General features: G+C 44.0%; 1 protein-coding gene across 4 annotated transcripts in view; it reads left to right on the forward strand.

The window, feature by feature from the left end:
• Positions 1-260: 260 nt before the first annotated feature.
• The window catches only part of MAPK9 (mitogen-activated protein kinase 9), a 63,612-nt gene continuing 39,570 nt past the window's right edge, over positions 261-24,302 (forward strand). For 2 of the 4 annotated variants that reach the window (XM_042981883.1, XM_042981897.1), the window contains exons 1-2: positions 1,167-1,258; positions 17,896-18,066. In XM_042981883.1, the coding sequence (XP_042837817.1) occupies positions 17,945-18,066 (122 nt within the window). In that variant the 5' untranslated portion in view covers positions 1,167-1,258; positions 17,896-17,944. Of the gene's footprint in view, positions 277-1,165; positions 1,259-17,895; positions 18,067-24,302 lie in introns of those variants that run through there. The other 2 variants (XM_042981890.1, XM_042981914.1) reach the window with 2 other exon arrangements.

The raw sequence follows: 24,302 nt of genomic DNA on the forward strand, positions 1-24,302 counted from the left end.
CTGGGCTCTGGCATGCTGGGCTCCTGCATCCTGCGAAAGCTGCTCCTCCTCCACAGTCCCCCCTCTCCCTGTCCTCAAAGTGTGCACCTCCCCCCACCCTATCCCTATCCTTTTTTCAGTGTGTCCAGACTCCCTCCCTCCCTTCCAGCTTTGCTTATTTAAACGCAAATCTGGCAACACGAAATATCCTGGCCTCTCCCATCGTTTCATATGACCCTAGGCCTGCTGGAACCCGACCGAGGGGCCAGAGGGCTGCAGGAGTTGGCTCAAAAGAAGGTCGGTGTCAAGGGACCCCAGGACCTAGGGGACCCTCAGCACTGCATTCCCTTCTCCCCATTTACGACCTTGACTTTCTCTGAGCCAGAGGTTTGACCCCTGGCCCGAATACGCCAGCCTTTCCCCTCCTCCCTTCTGTCACGGACCCGCCGGGGACACTAGTCTGCACGTGGCCGTCTCCTCGCACTCCGCCCTCCCCACCACCCGATTTCTAGCCGTTAGCAAGCCGCAGAGTCCAAGACCCCTGCCTCTCCTTCCCGCTCCCCTGCCGCGTCGGTCTCCTCGTCCTTCCAGGGGCCACACCGTGCCGGGTTCCTGGACGCCGGATGCCAACACCCCGGTCTCCCCTCGTCCTCGCCCGGGACTCTCCCCAAGACGGGCCGGTCCGTTCCCCTACAGGCCGCCTCGCCGCTGCCACCTTGCACCTGCAGCCCAGAGGGCCCGGCTCTCCCCGCCGGTCGGCCCTCTCCACAGCTTCCTGGCTCCGCGTCGGGCCTCTGCTTCGAGGTCCCCGTGGGGGGATGGAGGATCATCGCACGTACTGAGCCGGACCTGCGTCCCCAGCCCCGGGCATGCTCCGCACAAGCCGGAGGAGCTGGGCTGCTGAGGGACACCGAGCCCCATCGAACCCCGCACGGTTATCCCGGCTCCGCCCGCCCCGCCCGTCACGACCCGCCCCCCGGCGCGATTGGCCGCGCCTGCCCGGTTCTCCGGACGCTGATTGGTCGGCGCGAAGGTCGTTCAGGCCGGGCGCCGCGGCGGCGGTGGCGGCGGCGGAGGAGGAGAAGGGAGCCGGACCGGAAGGGTCGAAGCGCCCCGGCGCCCCTCACACCCACTGCAGCGGCGGCGGCGGGGCGGAGCGGAGTGGGGCGGGGCGGCCGGCCGAGCCCGGGGCAACGGAGCCGCGAGCCGCCAGTGCGCAGCGCCGCCAGTCCGCCCGCCCGCCCGCCCTCTCCCCCTGGCGCGGCGGCTGGGAGGCGAGGTGAGCAGGGCGGGCGGGCGGGCGAGGCCTGGCGGGGGCTGCTCGAGCGGGGCCCCGCCGGGGAGGGGCGGCAGGAGGGCCGCGCGGCCGCGGTCTGCAGGGCCAGGGGGCGCGGGGTCGCCGGGCTGGGGGCTACGGAGTGGGCCGGACTCTGTGGGGCGCAGACGGCCCCGGCCGCCGCCCCTGCCCTCCGGGCTGCCGCAGTCGCCTCCTCCTGCCCGGCTGTCAGCCGCCAGGGGCTTGCGGGCCCCGCTCCCTGGCCTGGCCCTGGCAGACGTGTCGTGGGGGATCTGTGGACGCCACCCCCCAGATTGGGGGGCACGCAGTTGCATACCCGCGTCGGGATGTTAAGGATCCCGGAGTCTGGTTTCCGCGACCTTGGCCAAGGCACTGACCCTCTGTTTTCCCCCAGGGAAAGTGGGGAAATGTCTACCCTTTTGGACAGGATTGTTGTCAGGCTATGTGAATGTGTGTGAAAGTGCCTGGGCACGAGCCCAGGCTGATAGGTGGAAAATTGGGCGGGATACTGCCCATGCTGATGTGAGTAGGGCACGAACCCCCTCCCCATCAACGCAGAGACCCCCATCCCCATGCTTCTCCAGTGCCTAGTCATTGCACATTCAGTGCCTAGCAGTGCCAGAGCGGCCCTGCCCACCTCCCCTACCACTCCCACCACCCAGAGCTCTGCTCTCCTGTCCCACCCATCTTCTCACCGCGCAGCCCCGTTTGCCTCAGGACCTTTGCACTTTCGTTTCCAATGCTTGGAGCTGTCTCCAGCGGCTTTGCACAGCTGGCTCCTTCTGGTCTTTCCTCTGGTCAGATGTGTCTTTTTCAACAAGGCCTTCCTTGACTACTCTCTTTCTCCCCTTAGTCATTCTATCTCATTAATTTAATTTTCTTCTTAGTGTTCACTCTGGTTTGAAACGATTCTATTTATGTTTACTTTGTTTCCTCTACAAGGAAGTAGCTTTATGAAAACAGGTAGTTGTTGGATTTGTCCACTGCTTCGTCCCCAGTACTTAGAAAGCACACAGTAAGTACTCAGTGATATCAGTTCAATGAATGAATGAATGAATGACCCTACCTGCTGTTCCTTCTGTTTTGTCAGTTTATTTAATGACTTCTAACTAACTTGTGAAACCTGTAAGCAGATGGAAGCTTGTTCTCATTTAAAAGTCCTTGACCCCTTTATTTGGTAACTGTCAGAACAAGCTGTAATATAAATTTTGACATTTTTGTAATATTTTAGCTCTCATTTCCTTCCACACATTCAGGAGGCATTTGCTGAATTCTACATTATCTAGGTCAGGCTTTCTGCTCGGCCTTGGGGACACAAAGGCAATAGCAACAGGGTCCCTTCCTCCTGAGAGTCCCAGTAGAGGAGGCAGACATGCAGACAGGTTAGTGCCAGGACAGTGTGATGATGCTTGTTGTAGTGGAGGTGCTGTGCCATGGCATGGAAAGGTGGAGGTGACAGGTGGCGCTGGAGTTGGGCCATGAAGGGTTGTGAGAAATTTGCCAGGCAGGGAGAGGCACCGAAAGGGAAAGGGCAGGGTGAAGGAAGGACATCAGCCCAGTGTGGGGTCAGGAATCAGCCTGCAGGACCAGGTGTAAAAGAGCATGGGGTGGTGGGGACCTTGGAAAACCAAACCTCACCCAGCAATTTTAAAAACGAGGTCAGAACTCTACATTGCATTTCTGCTCTCCTGATTTTTAAATGCTGGCAATTAATTATTAGCTGTAATAACTAATGCTCTGAACCATGTAAAATTCATTTAGTTCGGTTGCAGGATTGTCGATCTCCAGGGCAGGTTACATAGGAGGCAACAGCCGCAGTGAGCTGGAAAGGTAGCCCCAGGCCAGCGAAGGTAGGCCCTGTTTGTCCATGTAGTTCCACTTAATTTTCGCTGGAGTCCTGTAAGTGGCAGCTGTGACACCCGTTTCTTCAGAGGAGTACATGGAGGCTCACAGAGTTCCAGCAATCAGCTTCAAGGCAGGTAGCTGGAAAGTGAAATTTGAACCCAGGTTTCCCCCAGCTAAGTGTCCTTTCCTGGGTGCCTCAACTCTGATGGTTCTCTTTTGGCTTTTAATTTGTTCTGAAAGCAAAACATCCAATCTAGAAGTTTTCCTTCACTTAACCCTTTTTTTTTCTTTCAAAAGGATCCTGTGGGGTTAAAAAGAATCCTATTGTGGCATAGTCTTCTCTGGAGAGCTTTGATTTTCCTAAGGATTTAATTTTGGGGATGCCAGGACAGATGAAAATGTGTTTCAAATAAGTGTTAGAGGGCATATTCAATTTGTCGATTTAAAATAAAGAGTTCTTGGGGTGCCTGGGTGGCTCAGTCAGTTAGTTGAGCGTCCAACTTCAGCTCAGGTCATGACCTCACGGTCTGTGGGTTCAAGCTCTGAGCCTGGAGCCTGCTTCAGGTTCTGTGTTTCCCTCTCTCGCTCTGCCCCTCCCCACTCATGCTCTGTCTCTCTCTCTCTCTCTCTCTCTCTCTGCCCCTCCCCACTCATGCTCTGTCTCTCTCTCTCTCTCTCTCTCTCTCTGCTCCTCCCCACTCATGCTCTGTCCCTCTCTCTCTCTTTCTCAAAAATAAAAACATTAAAAAAAATTTTTTTAAATAAAGGGTTCTTAATTTTATGGATAAAGACAAAGGCCAGATGAAGCAATTAACAGTAAGCAGTCGTTTTTGTGATGCATAAGGTAAAACAGAAACCACATTTGGCAGCAGGACACATATTTGTTATATACATATGTAGCTATACTTCACTACTAGTTAAGAAGGTGACATTTTTGGGGTGCCTGGGTGACTCAGTCAGTTAAGCATCCGTCTTCAGCTCAGGTCATGATCTCATGGTTCGTGAGTTCAAGCCCTGCATCAGGCTCTGTGCTGACAGCTCAGAGCCTGGAACCTGCTTCGGATTCTCTGTCTCCTCTCTGCGCCTCCCCCACTCGCACCCTGACTCTCTCTCAAAAATAACTAAACATTAAAATAAATTTTTTTTAATGTATAAAAAAAGGTGACTTTTTAACATAATTTTCTTTAAGAATAATTAAACTCATACTTGACCTTTTGTGATTGAGCTAGTTTCAAGGTCAGTCTTTATTTTTACTGTTTATTATGAAAACTTTCAAACATATGCAAAATTAAACAATAGTATCCAGCTTCCACAGTTATCAGCTCCTGGCCCATCTTGTTTCACCCCAACTTCATCTACTTACACCCTCACACCCCCCACCCATGTTATTTTCAAGCAAATCCTAAATGTCATGTCATTCAATCCATGAATATTTCGATATATATATCTAAAAGACAAGGACTCTTTTAAACTTGGAAATGCAATAATTCCTCAGTATAATCAAATAACAGTCAATATTCAAATTTCCAGACGTCCTATAAGTTTTATAGTTCTTTAACAGTTTGTTTATAGGAATCAGGATCTAGATAAGTTCCATACATTATGATTGGTTGATACATCTTTTAAGTTTCTTTTAATCTATAGATTCCCCCTTTATTTCTCTTCTTTTGTCTTCCTTGTAGTGTATTTGTTGAAGCAGTTGGTTGTTCTATACCATTTCCATAGTTGGGATTTTACTGGCTGCATCTCTGCAGTGTAATTTAATGTGTTTCTCTGTATCTCCTGAAAATTCACAGTGGGATTAAGATGAGGCTTAATGCCCTAGAATCAGAATGCCCTGGGTGGGGTACTGTCTTCCATCTCATTAAAAAAAATTTTATTTTTACTGTTTACTATTCATTTTTGAGAAAGAGAGAGTGAGAGAAGAAGGGGCAGAGAGAGAGACACAGAATCCAAAGCAGGCTCCAGGCTCCTAGCTGTCAGCACAGAGCCCAACTCAGGGCTCGAATTCACAAACCACGTGATCATGACCTGAGCCACCCAGACACCCCCATCTTCCATCTAGAAGCAGTTAAAGCTGGCTGGCTCATGCTGCGATGTTAGCAGCTATTGAGGCTCAGTGTCTAGACCCATTGATTCATTAGGGGTTCTATTATTTGGGAGGCAAGTTTATATATCCTTTGCACAACAAGAGCTCATTTTTTTAAGGCATTTGTGGTTTATTATTTTTTTAATGTTTATTTATTTTGGAGAGAGAGCGAGAGCAGGCGAGTAGGGGAGGGACAGAGAGAGGGAGACAGAAGATCTGAAGAAGGCTTCGCCCTATCAGTGCTAGGCTGGATTTGGGGCTCAAAATAATGAACCGTGAGATCAACCTGAGCTGAAGTCCACGCTTAACAGCCTGAGCGACCCAGGTGCCCCTTATATTGGCCTTTGAATTGCCAGTTAAAATATTTTTAATTGACACCTCAAATCCTCTTTGGAAAACGGTGGTGTATAAATTAATAGATATAAAAATAATGAGCAAGAGTAGTCAGTGTTTTAACATAGGACTTTCCCATAACTAAGGAAGTTTGCTCAACATTTGAAGGTGAAATTCAACAAATTCGATTTTATTTAATTCATTTGGGCTTTTTTGTTTGTTGTTTTTTTGTTTGTTTTTTGGTCTCATAAAATAGTGTGCTCTCCCTCCCTGCCCCCAGCTAACTTTACATTAAAGTAAAAGACAGCAAGGACTATATACTCTGAAACTTTTCAGAAATAGTAAAACTAGATTCTAAAGATATGTAGTTACAAACAGGATAGTTGTTATTTCTTTCTTAAAAATGAGGCATTAATATTAATTCCCTTTATGTTAAATAGGTTCTTGCCTATTCTGAAATTAGAATTTGAAGTATTTTTATAAGTGAATTTTTTGGCTATTAGGAGAATGGACAGTGTGAACACATTTTAGTGGTATGCCAAAAGTTTGTCTTTCCATAGGCCAGGATAGGAGAAACTTGGGGATTTGTTTAAAAAATATTTTTATCTCCCCTCCCCCACAGTGATGCTAAGAGAAAGAATAATTGAGGAAGAATGACTGGCTTTTAAAATAATTTCCTTTAAAAATTATGTCAGTGTGTGTGTATATGTATAGTTGTACAGAACTGTGATTTAATTTGTTAGACTATTTAAGTATTTGTATATCTTAACCAATGCTGTCACTAGTTTGATTTTAGCATATCTAGGCCTGAACATGCAGCCCACGTAATAAATCCACAAGCTCTGATTCTGTTTCATCAACTCTTAACTATGCTCTCAGAAACATAGCACACACATCCTATGAAGCAGATGTCTTCAAAAAATGTCCTGAAACATCATCTGCCGGTCACAGCCTAAAATGAAAAGTAAATTCTGTGCAGTTTGACCGAGATGCTCACCCACCATTGGCCATGTCATCAACTTTTGCATTTCCCAGATTTTAGTTCACACTTTCAGAATGCAAACGTTTATTTGGGGGAGCAGGAAACAGAATGGGTGTGGTAATACCTGTCCTAATGTCACCTGACATTGAGACCTTGCCCTGTGCTGGGCACTGTGCTCACTGTCCCCTGAGGGTGATTCTATGCTTATCCCTGTTTTACAGATGTGTGTAATCGCTGGTCTGAGATCATCCAGATAAGTGGTAGGCTCTTTGCCCTCTGACCCCAGAGTCCTAATCTGTGTTTTTTTAAAACAGATATCTTTTACTATGCTATTATGTGTCACAATTAAATATCTAAAAAGAAAATACAGAAATCCTAATCTAGACAGCTATTTTGACAATTCTTGTAAAAATATACACTCTGAATCTTAAGTCTGTATACTGTAATTTAGAAGAGAGTAATACACATTTTTTTCTTTTTCCTTTTCGCTTCCTTCATCCATTTCTTTCCTACACCTAACCCCACCTTTGGCAACCACTAATCTGTTCTCTGGATTTATAAGGTTGGCAGTTTCATTTTGTTTTGTTTTTTATATCCCACATATAAGAGAGATCACACGATATTTGTCTTTCTCTATCCGACTTACTTCACTTAGCATAACACCCTTGAGGTCTGTCCATATTGTCACAGATGGTAAGATTTCCTTCTCTTTTAGGCTGATTAATATTCCATTGTGTATGTAGACCACCTCTTCTTTATCCACTCACCCACTGATGGACACTTAGGTTGTTTCCACGTCTTAGCTACTGTAACTAATCCTGCAGTGAGCATGCGGGCGCAACTATCTTTTCAAGTTAGTTTTTGTTTGCTTTGGATAAATATCCAGAAGTGGAATTACTGGACCATATGGTAGTTCTGTTTTTAACTTTCTGAGGAACCTCCATACTGTTTTCCTTAGTAGCTGCATAAGTTTGCATTCCCACTGACAGTGCCCAAGTGCCCCTTTCTCCACATCCTCACCAACACTTGCTATCTCTTGCCTTTTTGATTTTAGCCATTGTAACAGGCGTGAGGTGATAATCTTGTGGCTTTGATTTGTGTTTCCCTAATGATTAATGATACTGAACATCTTCTTATGTACCTGCTGGCCATCTGTATGTCTTCTTTGGAAAACTGTCTATTCAGATCTTCTGCCCATTTTTTAATATCAGATTGTTTGTTTGTTTTGCCATTGAGCTGTATGAGTTTCTTACATATTTTGGATATTAGTCCCTTATCAGATACCTGATTTGCAAATATTTTTTTCCAATTCCATAGTTTGCCTTTTATTTTGTTAATGGTTTCCTTTGCTGTGCAGAAGCTTTCTAGTTTGATGTAGCCCCTCTTGTTTTTTTGTTTTTGTTGCTTTTTGTATTTTTGTTTTTGTTGCTTTTACTTTTGGTGCCAGATTACAAAAATCCTCGTCAAGACCTATGTCAAGAAACTTACCACCAATGCTTCATTCTAGGAGTTTTGTGGTTTCAAGTCTTATGTTCAAGTCTTTAATCCGTTTTAACTTAGTTTTTGTGTATAGTGTAAGAGTGGTTGAGTTTTATTCTTTTGCATTTGGCTGTCCAGCTTTCCCACACCATTTATGGAAGAGACTGTCCTTTCCCCATTGTATATTATTGGCTCCTTTGTCACAAATTAATCAACCATATATATGTGGGTTTATTCTGGGCCCTCTGTTCTGTTCCATTGATCTATATGTCTGTTTTTTTTAATATTCTTTAAAAAATATTTTTTTTAATGTTTATTTTTTTTTGAGAGAGAGAGAGACAGAATGCAAGCAGGGGAGGGGCAGAGAGAGAGGGAGACACAGAATCTGAAGCAGGCTCCAGGCTCCAAGCTGTCAGCACAGAGCCCGACGCGGGGCTCAAACTTACAAACTGTGAGATTGTGACCTGAGCCGAAGTTGGTCACCCAGCTGACTGAGCCACCCAGGTGCCTCTGTATGTCTGTTTTTATGCCAATACCGTAGTGTCTTAATTACTATAGCTTTGTAATACTTAATTACTATACCTTTGAGATCAGGAAGCATGATGCCTCCAGCTGTGTTCTTTCTTAAAATTGCTTTGGCCATTCAGAGTCTTCTGTAGTTGCACACAAGTTTTAGAATTATTTGTTCTATTTCGGTGAAAAATGCCACTGGAATTTTGATAGGGATTGCATTGAATCTTTAAATTGCCTTAGGTAGTGTGGACATTTTAACAATATTGATTTTTCCAATCCATGAACACAGAATATCTTTCCATTTATTTGCGTCTTTAACTTTTTTCATTAACGTCTTTTGGTTTTCAATGTAAAGGTCTTTTACCTCCATGTTTAAATTTATTCCTGAGTAGTTTATTCTTTTTGATACAATTGTGAGAACATCATTTAATTTCTCTGACAGTTCATCAGCATATAGAAACACAAAATATTTTTGTGCATTAAGTTTGTATCCTGAACCATTATGAATTTGTTTATTCTAACAATTTTTGATGGAGTCTGCCCAGGAGCCTGCCCTCCCACTTGAGAGTCCTCATGCTAACCACTGTACCACACTGCCCTACATTTATTCTTCTGCTTAGTTTTGCCTATAACAAATATTTACTGGGCACCCACTATGTAATTAGTAGAGGATTAGGAAATGAATCAGACGCATTTTCTGCCCTCAGGGACCTCACAGAGTAGAAGTAGAGGTAGAACTTGCAATAAAACGAATATAGGTTGTGGTGCCAAAAACGGGGGCATGCCCAGCACAGCTTGAAGTTTCCTGTAGAGGAAAACTTTCAAGAGAAGCAGGTGCATGCACTAGATTTTGAAGGAAGATGAAGGTTGGCCAGGAGAACAAAATGGGGAGGAAAGTCATTTCAGGCAGATGGGACAGCTCGGGAAGAGGCGTAGAAGAGGCAGTATCTGGTGTGTCAGCTGGTGTCAGGTGATTCAGTATTGCCCAAGAGTGGGCCAGAAGTCCTGTGAACCCCTCTGCCTGCTAAAGATCAGAGTTTTACTCTCAAAGCAGTTGGTCACTATCCAAGGAATTTAAACAGAAGAGCAGTATGATCACTGCATATGTTCAACAAATCTCTTTTTTAATTCCTTATTTGGAAATAATTCTCCATTCATAAGAAATTGTAAAAATAGTACAGAGAGGTCCCATGCACCCTTCACCCAGTTTCCCCCATTGGTTGTCATTTACATACCCACAGTATAGTATCAAAGCCAGGGAAGTGGCATTGGTGCAGCGTATGGGTACAAATCTGTGTCCTTTTATCACATGGAGAGATTTGTACAAACACCACTACCACAGTCAAGATACAGAACTATTTCATTGTCCCAAAGTTCTCCCTTGTGCTACCCTTTATAACCACACCCCGCCCCCACTGCCCACCATTCATAAACCCTGGCAACCACTAATCTGTTCCACAGCTCTATAATTTTGTCATTTCAAAAATGTTGTGTATGGGCGCCTGGGTGGCTTAGTTGCATAAGTGTCTGACTCCTGGTTTCGGCTCAGGTCATGATCTCACGGTCTTTGGGCTCAAGTCCTGCATCAGGCTCTGCGCTGACAGTGCGGAGCCTGCTTGGGATTCTCTCTCTCCATCTCTCTGCCCCTCCCCCTCTCAAGCATGCATGCACACAAGCACTCACGCACGCTCGCTCTCTCTCAAAATAAATAAACTGAAAAAAAAAAAAAAAAGAATGTTGTGTGAATGGAATTATACTGTATGGACCCTTTGAGATTGGCTTTTTTACTTAAGGATAATGCCCTGAAGATCCACCCAAGCTGTTGCATGTATCAGTAGTTGGTTCATTTCTACTACTGCCCCGTATTCCATGGTATGGATGTACAGCACTTTGCCTAACTGCTAACCCACTGAAGGACACCTGGATTGTTTCCAGTTTTGAACTGTAGAAAATGTCACTGCTGTGAGCATTCATGTAAAGGTTTTCCTGGGGAAATGCCATGTGAATAGTGGTTTGGAGGTAGCAGGAATGGAGGCTGGGAGAACACTTGGGCAGTTGCCCCATCAAGGGAACACTTAGAACACCCCAACCAGAGCACTGGGAGTCGGGGCTGGGGAGGAGGAACAGACAGGCCCAGTGCCTCCAAGGGGCCCATGGGTTGGAATCCTCGACAGATCCTTCCTTAGGATCCACCCATGGATGATGTGATTACCAAACACTAGTGGCTGTTCTTTATCATAGTAAGCAGTGTAGTTGAAGGACTGATGTTCAGAAGGATGGCTCTGAGATGTTGTAAGGTTCTTCATTATCAAAGAAAGATTGAGTTGCGGCGCTCTGCCATTTTTATTAAGAATTAAAGAAGGGGGGAGGCGCCTGGATTGCTCTGTTTGTTGAGCGTCCGACTCTTGATTTCAGCTCAGGTCGTGATCTCAGGGTCATAAGATCAAGCCCTGTGTCAGGCTCTGCACTGAGTGTGGAGCCTGCATAGGATCCTCTCTCTTCCTCTTCTCCTCTGCCCCTCCCATACTCACAAGCTCATTCACCCTATCTCTATCTCAAAAAAAAAAAAAAAAAAGGCAAGGAAAAAGAACAATTTGATTAAAATTTTCAACAAGTATTGAAGGATTGTGAAACTCTGCTTTTAACCAGAGCAGTCAATTAATTTAACTATTGCATGTCCTGGATATTCTGTACCATTAGCGTAGTTAAAGATTGTCTTGAGGCTGTGGATGACTGATTCATTATCAGAAGAAAAATTGTCTTGGTGGAGTAAAGCCAGCAGGATGAAGCATCCAGTCCTGTGTTTTCTCCTGGCCTGGTCCTGACCAGCCCTTGGACACATCACTTCAGTTTCTAAATGCAGTTAGGGATGTTAATTAGAATGGAGTATTGGGAAGAACAAGAAGATTATAGTCAGACACACCTAAATTCAGATCCAGGCTGCGCCACTTCCCAGCTGGGAATTTGGGCAACTTCCTCACTGTCTTCTAGCTCTCTTCCTTGTCTGCAGAGGGGGGACAGCACTGCTCACCTGACGGGCTGTTAGGGGGATGTTTATAACTGTGGAGCTCAGAGTCTGGCCTACTCTTCTGCCTCCAGTCTCGTCTGCCCCCAACCTTCCCGACTTTTAGGTCTTGGCTTTCCATTTCAAAGGTTTCATTTATTATTATTTTTTTAAATGTGAAATGTGTGTGTGACTAAAAAAAATAAAAATAAAAAACAACAGAAAGTTGTAATGGGAAGAGTCAAAGTCTCATTTCCCACTGTGTCTCTGTACTTGCTAGTATACTCGTGTGTGTGTGTGCATGTGTGTGGGCTGTGAATATTCACATTCACTACAGGCACTTTTTTAATTTAAAAAAATTTTTTTTAATGTTTATTTTTTAAGAGAGCAAGAGAGAGGCAGAGCTCAAGCATGGGAGGGGCAGAGAGAGGGAGACAAAGAATTGGAAGTAGGCTCCATCCAGGCTCCGAGCTGTCAGCACAGAGCCTGATGCAGGGCTCAAACTCATGAACCATGAGATCATGACCTGAGCCAAAGTCAGACCCTTAACCGACTGAGCCACCCAGGTGCCCCTACCATACACACTCTTTAACTTGCTTCATTTCCTTTGTTTCATCTTAAACATCATTCCTCATCAGTACACAAAGTCCCTGCATTATTTTTAATGGCTTTTTTGTGCTTTTATGCCATAGTTTACTCATTCCAAGTGTATGTTTTAGGTTATTTCTTGGTTTTTTTGGTTTTTTTTTTTTTGTTTTTTTTGTTTGTTTGTTTTGGCCTGTTATAAAAAGTGCTACAAACATTCTTGCACAAATGTCTTTGAACATTTGTACATATATATTTATCAGGTACATTTATAGAATTGTAGTGGCCAGGTTAGGAGTCATGTGCATTTAAAATTTTCATTAGATGTTACATATTTTCCTCCCTAGAAATGTTTTGGCAACTTACAGGGCTCACCAGCATGTATGAGAATGCCTGTTCCCTCACACCTGGGTTGATACTGTGCACAAACTTGCACTCAGGTCTTGACTCATCCTGGAAACCTTCCTTTATATCCATGTCCCACTCACACACTCCCTCTGCTCACTCACTGGCTGCTATCCCCACACCGCCCTTGGGCCCACTTCTACGTCTGCCCCTACGACACACTTCCCAGTATGCTCTTGACGGTTTGAGGGAATGGACTGTCTAGTTAGTGCTCTCTCAACAATCCCTACCTTGTGCTTGGTGCGTAGGAGGCCCTCATGAGATATTGGGAGATCTCAGTGAATGGTAGCCGATGTCCCCACAAGACTTGGACGTAAATAGTATATTTACAGTAGTTGAACTGCTTATATTTAAAGGATTCTAGAGTTAGAGAATTTTTTTAATATAAAGCTGTTTTGAAATTTTTATTTATTTTTTTATTTTAAGTTGGCTCCATGCCCAATGTGGGGCTTAAACCACCCTGAGATCAAGAGTCACGTGCTCTACTGACTGAGCCAGCCAGGCACCCCTAGAGAATTTTTTTTAAAGGCATTTCTTATTCTAAACTCCAAACAAAGTAGGAACATCCCTCCTACCCAATGTTTATCTGTAGAGTGGGTAGATTTTACTCTAGAATCCTGGAGGGGATTCTATAAGGGTCTTCAGTCTTAGACAAATAGGGATTTTAGTAAGTTTTTTAAAATTTTTATTTATTTTGAGAGAGAGAGAGGGAGATGCAAGGAGAGAGGGAGAGAGAAAATCCCAAGCAGGCTCCATGCTGTCAGCACAAAGCCCAATGCGGGGCTCAAACTCAGGAACCATGAGATCATGACCTAAACAGGAACCAAAAGCTGAATATTCAACCAACTGAGCTACCCAGGTACCCCCAGACAAATAGGGATTTTAGATTAGAGCCTTTCATTCAACCAGGATTCATTGAAGCAGCATGGTAAAGTGGGAAGGGTATGGACTTGAGCCAGATGGCTTCATCAAAGGCTGTGCTGACTCCTTCCCCCTGGGCTCTGCCCACCACCCTCAGATCTGAAGAACCCAAGGAGCAGAGTGTGTCCCCCTAGAAGCTTTCTCAGTGGATCATTGGTGGGCATTGGACATTTCCTTAAGTTTATCAACATGTGAGAGGGAAGAAAGCCCCTCCCTGCCTTTGAGGTGCTACCAGCCTTGGGGGAGGGAGACATGGGCAGACCTGCAGAAACTGAGTAACAGCACAGCCTGACAGGGGCTGCATAGCACAGAAGCAGCGTGGGCGGAGACGGGGTCCCACTGCTCGGAGTCGAGGTGCGGAACCAGCACCCACTGGTGAGGGAAGTGAAGGCAGTGCCTGCACCTCAGTGTGTTGATGATGTGGTTGTACGAAGAATTCTTATATAGGACTTCCCAATTTGTAAACTGTTTTCTAAAACCCAGCTGACATCCATTCTGTTGAAATATAATCTCAACAGTTGATTTCATTAATAGCTAAATTACTTGGCTTTCTTGCGTGCTTTCTCATGTTCACAAAGCCCAAGTTTGACAGAGAAGATGGCTTTGACAGCTTCTCACTTAGGTAGCTTTTTCTGCCTACTAAGGGCAACTTATTTTAATTTAAAAATTACTTTAGGGGCGCCTGGGTGGCTCAGTCGGTTAAGAGTCTGACTTTGGCTCAGGTCATGATCTCACGGTTGGTGAGTTTGAGCCCCACATCAGGCTCCTCACTGACAGTGCAGAGCCTACTTGGGATTCCCTGTCTCTCCCTCTGCCTCTCTCTTGTCTTCTCTTCTCTCTGTCTCTCTCTCTCTCTCTCTCAAAATAAATAAATAAATAAATTAAATAAAAATTACTTTAAATCTTGAGATGAAAATATGTTAATTCTCTAACCTAATGATGTGACATTCTCCCCAAATTCACAAAAGCTAACCTAATCGTGTGCCAGTCAAAGTACAGGTTACAACAGCTGTAGCAGAGAGAGTTCCAGAGTTGCTCAACAAGGTTGAGATTAGTTTGTACCAGCCTGAGTGTGGGCAGGTGGACCAGAATGGGGGGCAGCTCTGGGCCACAAGGTCATTCAGGACTCTGGCCAGTGGGCAGCTCTACCAGCTTCAACATGTGACTGCCGTCTCTGGGTCTGTGACAGCTGTTCCCCCAGCCAGCAGCAAGGTAGAAAGATAAGTTGGACAGCAAGCAGCTTTTGAAAGAGAGAGAGAGGAAGGAAGGAAGGAAGGAAGGAAGGAAGGAAGATAACAAGATGGATGGATGGGTGGATGGATGGATGGATGGATGGATGTTGAAATGGCACACATCACTCTGCTTACATCTCATCAGCCAAAAGTTGGTCATCTGGCCACACCTGGCTGCCAAAAAGCAGCCAGATGTCCTCTCTAGTTGGGCAGCCATTTGTCCAGCTCGCATAGGGAGGCTTCTGTTCCTGAAACAAAGGAGGGAGGATCTGGAGGATGTCAGCAGCCTGTGGCTGTCATGCTGCCTGTCTCTCAGGCACTGCAGACTTACCTGTCTGAAGCCAGATTTGCAGACTGCATGCGTCTCCTGCCCACCTCCAGCTGCTTCACCCGCGTTCCTCCTCATCTTCTCCTGGGCAGCACAGGTCATGCACATTCTTCCTCCATGCCGTGCATTTACTTCTTTTCCCCATCTGCCACAACCCTGCCATGTTTTGCTGGGCCTCCCTGCCTTCAGTCCTGCCCACCCCAGTCCATCCCTTTCACAGCTTCCTGAATGACCCCTCAGCAAAGCAAGCCAGAGCACATGCCTCTCTGCTTTGATGGCTCCACAGCCCTCGGGCCCAGGTCCAGATGGCTCCCAGCAGCTTCCAGGGCCCATGGTGATCTGGCCTGGTTTCCTCTCTCCAGCTTCTTTCCCCCACTGCCCAGCAAAACTAACTCTTAAATGACTTCTCACACTCAGAACGCACCTCCACCTCTCTGCACGTGCTCTCTCTCTTCCCCACAGCTCAGAGCCTTCTCTGTCCTTCTCGGTTTAGGGGTCTCCTTGCATCGGGGCTCTTCCTGAACGTGCCCGCAGTATGCACTCTCTGTGAGCTCACCAAGGGCAGGCACACTGGCTGTTCCTGCACAGGACTTTGTCCACAGTGGTGTCAGGAAGTGCTTTTTGAATGACTGGCAGTGCAGGTGTATTCCAGTAAGGCAAAGAAACAGCAGGTTGTAGTGGCTACCTGCCTTTTCACCTAGTCCATCTCTGAACCTTTGCACTTGTACCCCAAGAGCCAATTTGAGCAATTCACCATGTCTGAGCACAGTCAGCTCGAGCTCTGTACCTCTGCTGTCTGTCTCTGGCAGATCAGATGCAACCTCCTCCATGAAGCTCTCCTTGTCTTCTGCACCCCTGCCAAAGGGTAGGGCCTCTTTTGCCTTGGTTTACTTTTTGCTTATGCCCTTATGTTATTATAACTTGTGTTACAACTTGTGTTACAGTATTCCCCCAACTAGCTGCTTTAAGACGACCTGATCTTGCTTTATCACCTATGTTACTTACCACTTCTTATACAAAAGCACCCCATAAACGTTGAGTTGAATTGTCTCAGCCCCATAAAAACTGTAAAAAAAAATCATCTCTAGAAATAGATATTCCTTCAGATGTCAGTAAAATGAAGCAGCCTCCTCAGGGAATCATTAGGTACTGAATTATGGGTCAGAGCGGCAAAAGTTTATTGAATGCTTCTATTGTGGTCCTGTCCCCAGCAGTGTGAGATGCCACAGTAAGCAACACAGACCTGCCCTCACCGCCCTGGAGCTTAGGGCCCCCTTCCTCACTGCAGCGTGGCTCAGCCAGGCTGTTTAGCTCACAGTGTAGCAGGGGCTGATCATCCCACTGTAGGTTGTCATGAGCAGTGTGTTGGTTCATCTAATGCAGTGCTGGCCTCCCGGAGGCACTCCCCAGCCTGTGTACAGCACATTCAGTCACAGTTGCTGGTGGTACTAAGAACTGTGCCTCAGCCACTGCCCTGAGAATGGTTAAAAGAGGGGGAGGGGCGCCTGGATGGCTCAGTCAGTTGGGCATCCGACTCTTGATTTTGGCTCAGGTCATGATCTTGTGGGTTCATGGGTTTGAGCCCCTAGTCGAGCTCCATGCTGAGCATGGAGCCTGCTTGGGATTCTCTCTCTCTCTGCCCCTCCCTTACTTGCTCTCTGTATCTTTCCCAAAATTAATAAAAATAAACTTTAAAAAGATGAGGGGGGGAGCGGGGGTGAAGCAGTGGTCAGTGGGAGAAGCTATTCATTTGATTTAAATTCTTTGTTTAAGCTTGTTATTCATGAATTTATTTCCATGTTTAATGGAAATTCTAGGCATCACTGTATTGAAATACAAATCATCACTCCAGAGAACTTAGCAGGTAGGCATTAAATATTAGATGGTAGAACAAACAGGAATTTGCTGAAGCTGTAGAATAAAATTTAAATTCCACGTTTTTAAATAGTATATAATGTTTACCCCTATGATTTTATTGTTGGCTTTTTAATTTTTTTAAAAAGAGCAAAAGAAATAGTTTATGACTTCTAAATAAACATCTTCAGAAAAGAGCCAGGGATCCAAATCAGTGTAACTGCTGATTTGTGTTTGGTTGTTTTCTATATAAATCACATAGGCTCTTGCATGGCGGGGATCTCAGCCTACTGCCTAAGCCACCAAAAGGTGGCTGCCTAAACCACCAGTTTATACTAGTTTATCATGAATAATTGTCAGAGCATCCATGTTAATGACTATAGGTTACAATGGTTCTCTATCTACAACTGTCTGTATTGAGCCCACCAGTGATGTGGGGTTTGGGGAATGTGGGGCCTCAACGTGCCCAGTGGGCCCACACACCCATGTCTCCAGGCCCAGCACCCCAATGTTCCATCACTTCCTCCTTTTACAATCTAGATATGTAGTAGGACTTGCTTTCTGCTCCATCATTTCACCTGAATTTGTGGACTTAGAAGAAGACTGGTCCACTTGTGTTTTCTGCAGGAACTGTAGACAGAATCCCTTGGAAACCTCTCCCCAGTGCCTTCATCCCTGGTTGAGGCAGCCCGGCATAAGCTAGTTCCAAAGGAGGCGAACTGATGAGAATCACTCAGTGACATAATCCTGTCATGGCTAGCAAAAATGGACAAATAAAAGAAGGGCTGTTAGTTTCTAGTCCGCTCCCTTAAAACATGGTCATGTGGGGCCTCAATGTTCCTTCCTTTCATGGTGGTCTTGTGCCTCTGAAATGTCGTTGCATTTTTTTGTTTGTTTTGCACTTTGCTTAAGTTCAGAACTTGGTCCAACCAACTTTATCAACTTACAGCCACGTTGTCTTACATGCCAATAAACTTGCAACCCTATGAAGTGAGCTGTGCCTGTATCATCTCAGAAAGAGTGCATGTTCATTCTGTTTCTCTTTTAAGGAACCTGACCACTGTACCAGCTCTTTGGAATATTCTATGATACTACATCATGAGTGACAGTAAATGTGATAGTCAGTTTTACAGTGTGCAAGTGGCAGACTCAACTTTCACTGTCCTGAAACGTTACCAGCAGTTGAAACCAATTGGCTCTGGAGCCCAAGGGATTGTTTGGTAAGTATGCTCTGTTTCAATAGCATGGACTGAGTTTTTGTCATAATAAAAACCCAATAAAATGAAGTCAGAACTTAGAAACGCTGATGATTAAAAAAATACTCTTTTCTTTGCAATAGGTTTTTGAACTATATCAGATCAAGCTCTTGCTCTAGTTATATGTAGTCATATTGTAGGATACAGACCTCAATTCTTAGAATGCTGCATAAATTTATAGTTTGCGATTTTTCTTTTTTTCCCTTTGTTTTTTTTTTCTTTTCTTTTCTTTTTTTTTTTTTTTTTTTTTTTTTTCCCATTTCCCTGTCATTAGATACTAGACTAATAGGTATGACAGTGAGTTGTAACAGAAATTTGGAGTTTTATTCATTTCTTCATCCTGGCCACCTTTCCCCTCTCCCCCTTTTATCCCCAATCACTCCTATTCATTTCTAGGCGCCGTCACTGCAGTGCCTTGCCCTTCATTGGCAGGATGAGGCCAGTCAGTGTCATTATCACCCCATGGATTAACCAGGAAGGGCTGCTGTGTGAGGGGTTGGGCTGGCCGTCTCTTCCTTGGTGTCTCACTTCAACCATGTGTCCAGCCTGTCAGAACCGTTGGTCTGACCCTGAACCTTAGTCTCTTGCATGGTAAGACAGTCAGCTGCCGCGACATCACCGGCCAGCTAAAGGTAAAGTCTTTCACGTGTTTTCTAGACTACAGTTATCAGCGCTTCCCAAACTTTTCAACCCATAGTTTTCTGGGCAGGGCTTTTCTTTTCTTTTCTTTTCTTTTCTTTTTTTTTTTTTTTCTTTTTTCTTTTTTGGGTCAATAAAAACAAGGTTGTCTTTGCATCTAAAATAAACTGTGATGGAGCTAAATATCCACTGTTTACAACTTGTAGGCAGAGGGGATTCAAGATAAAAGAGAACTAACTCTTCCAGATGTTCTGGTAGGGGGGCTTAATGTTGTCATTAGAGATTTTGAGTCTAGAGACCCAGCGCTTTGTAATTGATCCTCGGTTATGGAGACCTGAGATCCGGGAAATCCTTCCCGTTGTTCCCTTTAGCCTAGGTGGTTGGAGCCCTGGGAGCTAAGAGGAAATGACATTCAGAACTTCACAGAAAAACTAATGTAGGAGAAGGGGCTGTTTGGGAGGAATGCCCAGTCTGGGTCTAAAATAAGGGTGATCTTAATTTCCAAAAGATAACACACTGTATTGCTATTTAAATCCATTGTGCCAAGAGAAGTTTTAAAGTCATTGGATGGTTCAAGTGAGGACACTTTGAAATGTATAAAAAGTTCTAGACAATAAAACATTCTTTTGATTTATAATCCATCTCTTACTTGGAATTGCACAGTAGTTTGATACAGGTAATTTGTCAAGGCTGATATTAACAACATTTAATGTAATAACCACATTGAGAGTCAACCTCTCAATATGGTTCATAAGTAATTCTAAATAAAGTTCATGAGTAAAAAAAGTTCATAAGTAATTGCAAAATGGAAGGTTTTGTAAATGGGAGGCAGTTAAAATTAATGACTTCATTGCAGCATGTAAATAACAGTAAAATCACATGTTACTTTATAAAATACCATTTTGCAGAGATTGGTTTTGACTTCCAGGTTGTATACGCTACTTTTCATCTTTAATTTTTACAGACATGTTTAATAATGAAATTATTCATCACAGATGTGTATTTTTTATTAAAAATTTTTTAGTTTTTAAACAAAAGTTCCTAATATGCCATCATAAGCTAAACCTCATCTGAGAAAAGCAGTGGCAGAATTATAGTATGGAAAGTTCTGAATTAAAAAAAAATTTTTTTAACTCAGAGCCCAGAAATAAACCCATACATTTATGGCCAGTTGATTTTGGAAAAGTTCGCCATGGTCATCCATTGGGGAAAGAGCAGTCTCTTCAACAGATAGTGCTAGGGCAAGTGTATGTCCACATGCAGAAGGCACGTCATGTGTTGGACCCTTGCTTCACATTGTGTAAAAGGTTAACTCAAAATAAATCATTGACTCATTGAATCATGAATCATCAAAATAAATAAATGTAAGTGCTGGAAGCATAAACTCCTAAAAGAAAACCAGGGAAGCTTCATGACTTTGGATTCTTAGAAATGACACCAAAAACATGAGCAACAAAAGAACAAATTGGACTCCATCAAAATTTAAAACTTTGGTGCATCGAAGGACACTGTCAACAGAGTGAAGAAACCACCCACAAAATGGGGAAATGTTTGCAAATCATATATCTGGTAAGCGTCTAGTATCCGGAATGTATAAAGAACTCTTACAACTTTAAAAAGACAACCCAATTAAAAAAAAAAAAAAAAAAAAAAAAAAAAAAAAAAAACACAGCCGAAGGACTTGAATAGAATTTCCCCAGAGGGGATATATAAATAGATAATAAGCACATGCAGAGGTGCTCATCATTAGTCATTTGGGAAATGAAATCAAAACCACAGTGAGTTACAACTTCATACCCACTAGAATGGCCATGATCAACACAACAGAAAATAAAAAATGTTGGCAAGGATGTGAAGAAGTTAGAAGCCTCATGCATCGCTGGTGAGAATGTAAGATGCTGCGGCCTCTTGTGGAGAACAGTTTGACGGATCCTCAACGCAGAATTACCACGTGACCCAGTAACTACTCCTAGGTATATACCCCAAAGAATTAAAAGCCATTGTACCAACAAAAACTTACACAGATGCTTTGTACACTGTAACAAAGGTGTACACAGATGCTTGTAGCAGCAGTATTCGCAATAGCCAGAAGGTAGCCCAAATGTCCATCAGGAGATGATGAATAGATGCACAAATTGTGTTCTGTGCACACATAGGGTTTGATTCATAAAAGGACCAAAGCCCTGACACGTGCTACAACATGGATGATCCTCAAGAGCACGCTAAGTGAAAGAAGCCAGACGTTTATATGAGATGTCTAGAGTAGGTGGGTGCCTGGAGGCAGATGCAGACTGGTGGTTAGCAGAGGCAGGGGGGACGGGGGGATGGGACACAGCTGCTTACAGGGTATGGGCTTTCCCTTTGTGTTGACAGAAATCTTTTGGAATGATACAGAGCTGGTGTCCGCACAACATCATGAATAGACTGAACGCCACTGAATCATTCATTTTCAACTGGTTAATTTTGTGTGTCTGTGAATCTCACCTCAAATATTTTCTTTAAAAAAAAGAAAGCAAACTGGAGGGATGCCTGGGTCACTCAGCCTTGATCTCAGCGTTGTGAGTTCAAGCCCCACATTGGCGTGAAGTCTACTTTAAAAAAAAAAAGCAAACCAGAAGGTGCCTTACAGCAAGGCTATTTTATCATTTTGTCATTTGGATATTTAATTCCTGATACTAAAGTATTGTATGTAATGGTATTTTTACACTGTACAGTGTGTAAAATATGTTGTCATTTCCCTGTAGTAGCTTGACTTCTATATTGACAGAATCTTAATAGTAAAGTCACTTAAATCTTAATGTTTTCCTTTACATGATTTCATGACAATTTTGTTAATACTTGTGGGAGCAGCTTTTATCCCACATGCAGAAAGGTAGGCAGAAAGAAGTACATGAGGGCTAAAACCCTGACGCTGTTCTAAATCTCATCTCTTGCAAATCCCCATTTCCGTTAGCCTGAGTTTTGATTCTAAGGCAAGATCAAAGGCTGGGTTTTTGTTGTTTTCTGCTCAAGTGAGAAGTCATTACTTGGAACTAATTAAGCTTAATTAATTAATTAAAACTTGATGAGCCCATGCACAGCTAACAGTTTATTTCACAATCTTCGATGTCACTATTCACTTAGCTTTGTAACCCAGACAGTTACTTGTTACCAAACCAAAGCCTGTTGGGCTAACTTCACAGGATGCATGGAAAAGGGGTTAGTTAACTTGATTCAGATGACTGATGTCTTCTGGTAGAGATGTGTGTACAGCTGTGAAAATCTTTCTTGGGCTTCTGGGATGTTTCATCTGTTGGCCTTCAGATGAAGTGCTATCCTGGGAGCTGGGCCTATATAGTTGGAGACCTGCCTTCTGTTATCACGTCATTGCTCCTTTCTCCCAGAGTCTGTGTGGCCTTGTTGTTGGCCAGGCGGGTGGGTGACTGACTGCTCCTCGCCTTGCCGGTGGGCTTGAGGCTTTGGGGTCCCCTTGAGCCACAGCAATGGTGATCCTCAGAATGAGAGAGTACTTCCCCTGTGATACCCGCTCCACCCCATCTTCTGAGGATTTTTTCCCAGATCTGTTTTGCACAGCATCGTGGGTATTGGCATTCTGCTTTGAGGGCCTCAAAAGAAAAGTGTTCAGTATGCGGTGCAAGGAGAGGGTCTTTCACCCTCTCCTAGAAACTACTAACTACCGTTAGTTAGAAACTACTAACGGTACCAGTCAGGCCCCTTTTTTTCCTCCAGTGACAGAAGGGCCCGAGTGTCCCCCACCATCAAGCCCTAACTTCTAGATAACTGGTTCTCTGCAGCCGTTCTTTCCCTGCAAACATGACCATTACTTTTGTCCCCACTGCATGTGGGGATTGGATTGTCCTCAGAAGCCCACCAGTCTTTAAGACACTGTCACTGGTCTTTCAAGACTAATCTCATCTATGAAACATCCCCAGCTAATCTCAGCTCACATTTAGAATAAAGTCTCCTCTCTGATTGAACCAAATGCTTCATTGATGTGCACACCATGTGAGCGTGCGCGCGCGCGCACACACACACACACACACACTTCAGACCTAGAAGATAATAGATTTGTGTTTTAAATCAAATTTGTGGTAATTTGTTACAACAGCAATAGGAAACTAACAGAGGCATGTGTGTTCTTACATTTTTGAAAATAAAATGTAGTAGCAATAGTGCATGGTTTACAAAACTTGTTAATCATCTGTGTAAACTAGAGCTTTATGAAGACCTAGGGACTAGGGTGCAGCGAAACCAAAGTGCAGGTACTGGTCTGGGATTAAGTGGAAGAGCTGGGACCAGAGGAAAATATTCTGCCTCTTAATTTTGAATAGCTTTTGCAATTCCTCTTGTTTCCATATTTTTGTTCATTAAAAATGTTAGTGAAATAGGGGTGCCTGGGTGGCTCAGTTGGTTAAGCATCCGACTCTTGACTTCAGCTAGGGTCGTGATCTCACAGTTTATGAGATCGAGCCCCACGTTGGACTCCACACTGTCAAGCGTAGAGCCTGCTTGGTATATTCTCTCTTTCCCTCTCTGTCTCTCTGCCCCTGCCCTGCTTTCTCTCTCTCTGTCAAAATAAATAAACATTTAAAAAATGTTAATGAAATAAATTAGGAAGTAAGTTTTGAAATCTTTATCACTTTGAATCATTCATAAATATCAACTATATTATTTCGTAAAATTAAGTAACTGCAAGATTTTGTTGAAGCTGTAGTGGGGGAAAAGTGTGTACATTTCTTTCTTATCTGTTCAGTTTTTCTTTCTCCTAAAATCTCAAGTTGTTCAGCCAAAATAGTGAGAATTATCTGTTTTATGGAACACTTGCATGAAGTTTTTAACTTAAAAAAAAAAAAGTTTAATGTTAGATCTGGCAGACCCTAGAAGTCACAGTTACAACCTGAGCATTAAATGGTTAGTCTGGCTTTTACTCCTTTATCTTTCTAGTTCTGTTCACCCATGAATGTCAGCCTCTTCTTACACTGTTTTATTTTCTCTCCACTAGTATGAGTAAATAAACATATAATGTCTGTAACAAAATTTCTGCGATAAAGAAGATTTATAGTGTAAAGCACAGGAAGCCTGTGATGTAGGAAAACTGAGCTCCAAGGCCGGCTCTGATCCACACACTGGTAGTTCTTTGTGACCTTGGACAAATCCTTGGGTCTTTGTATGTCTTAACAGTCTCACCTCTAAAGTGAGCAGTTTTAGAGCTTCTGTATTAGAATGATGGATCAGATACCCAACAAAGAGAGCAGGAGGGCACTGACAGTAGTCAGTGGGATGAGAGCTTTTAACACATTTCTGAAATGTAAGAAGTAATTGGAAACTTGATGCAGATAAACAGAGCAGGGGAAGTGAGAATAAGTAGCTGAGACATTTGCAGTGAGGAAGAGAACCTATCTAGAGTAAAACCCCAAAGAGGCTGTAGGTGTAGGGATGACAGAGACAGAAAACGAAGGTGAAACAAGTGCCCAGAAATAGGGGTGTTAATTAAAAGTGTGTCTATGAAACAGTTGTGCTAGTTGGCTACCCACATCCGCCTGCCATCCCCGTGCTCAGCA

Source organism: Panthera tigris, chromosome A1 (assembly GCF_018350195.1).
Source record: "Panthera tigris isolate Pti1 chromosome A1, P.tigris_Pti1_mat1.1, whole genome shotgun sequence".
In the NCBI taxonomy this organism is placed as follows: domain Eukaryota; kingdom Metazoa; phylum Chordata; class Mammalia; order Carnivora; family Felidae; genus Panthera; species Panthera tigris.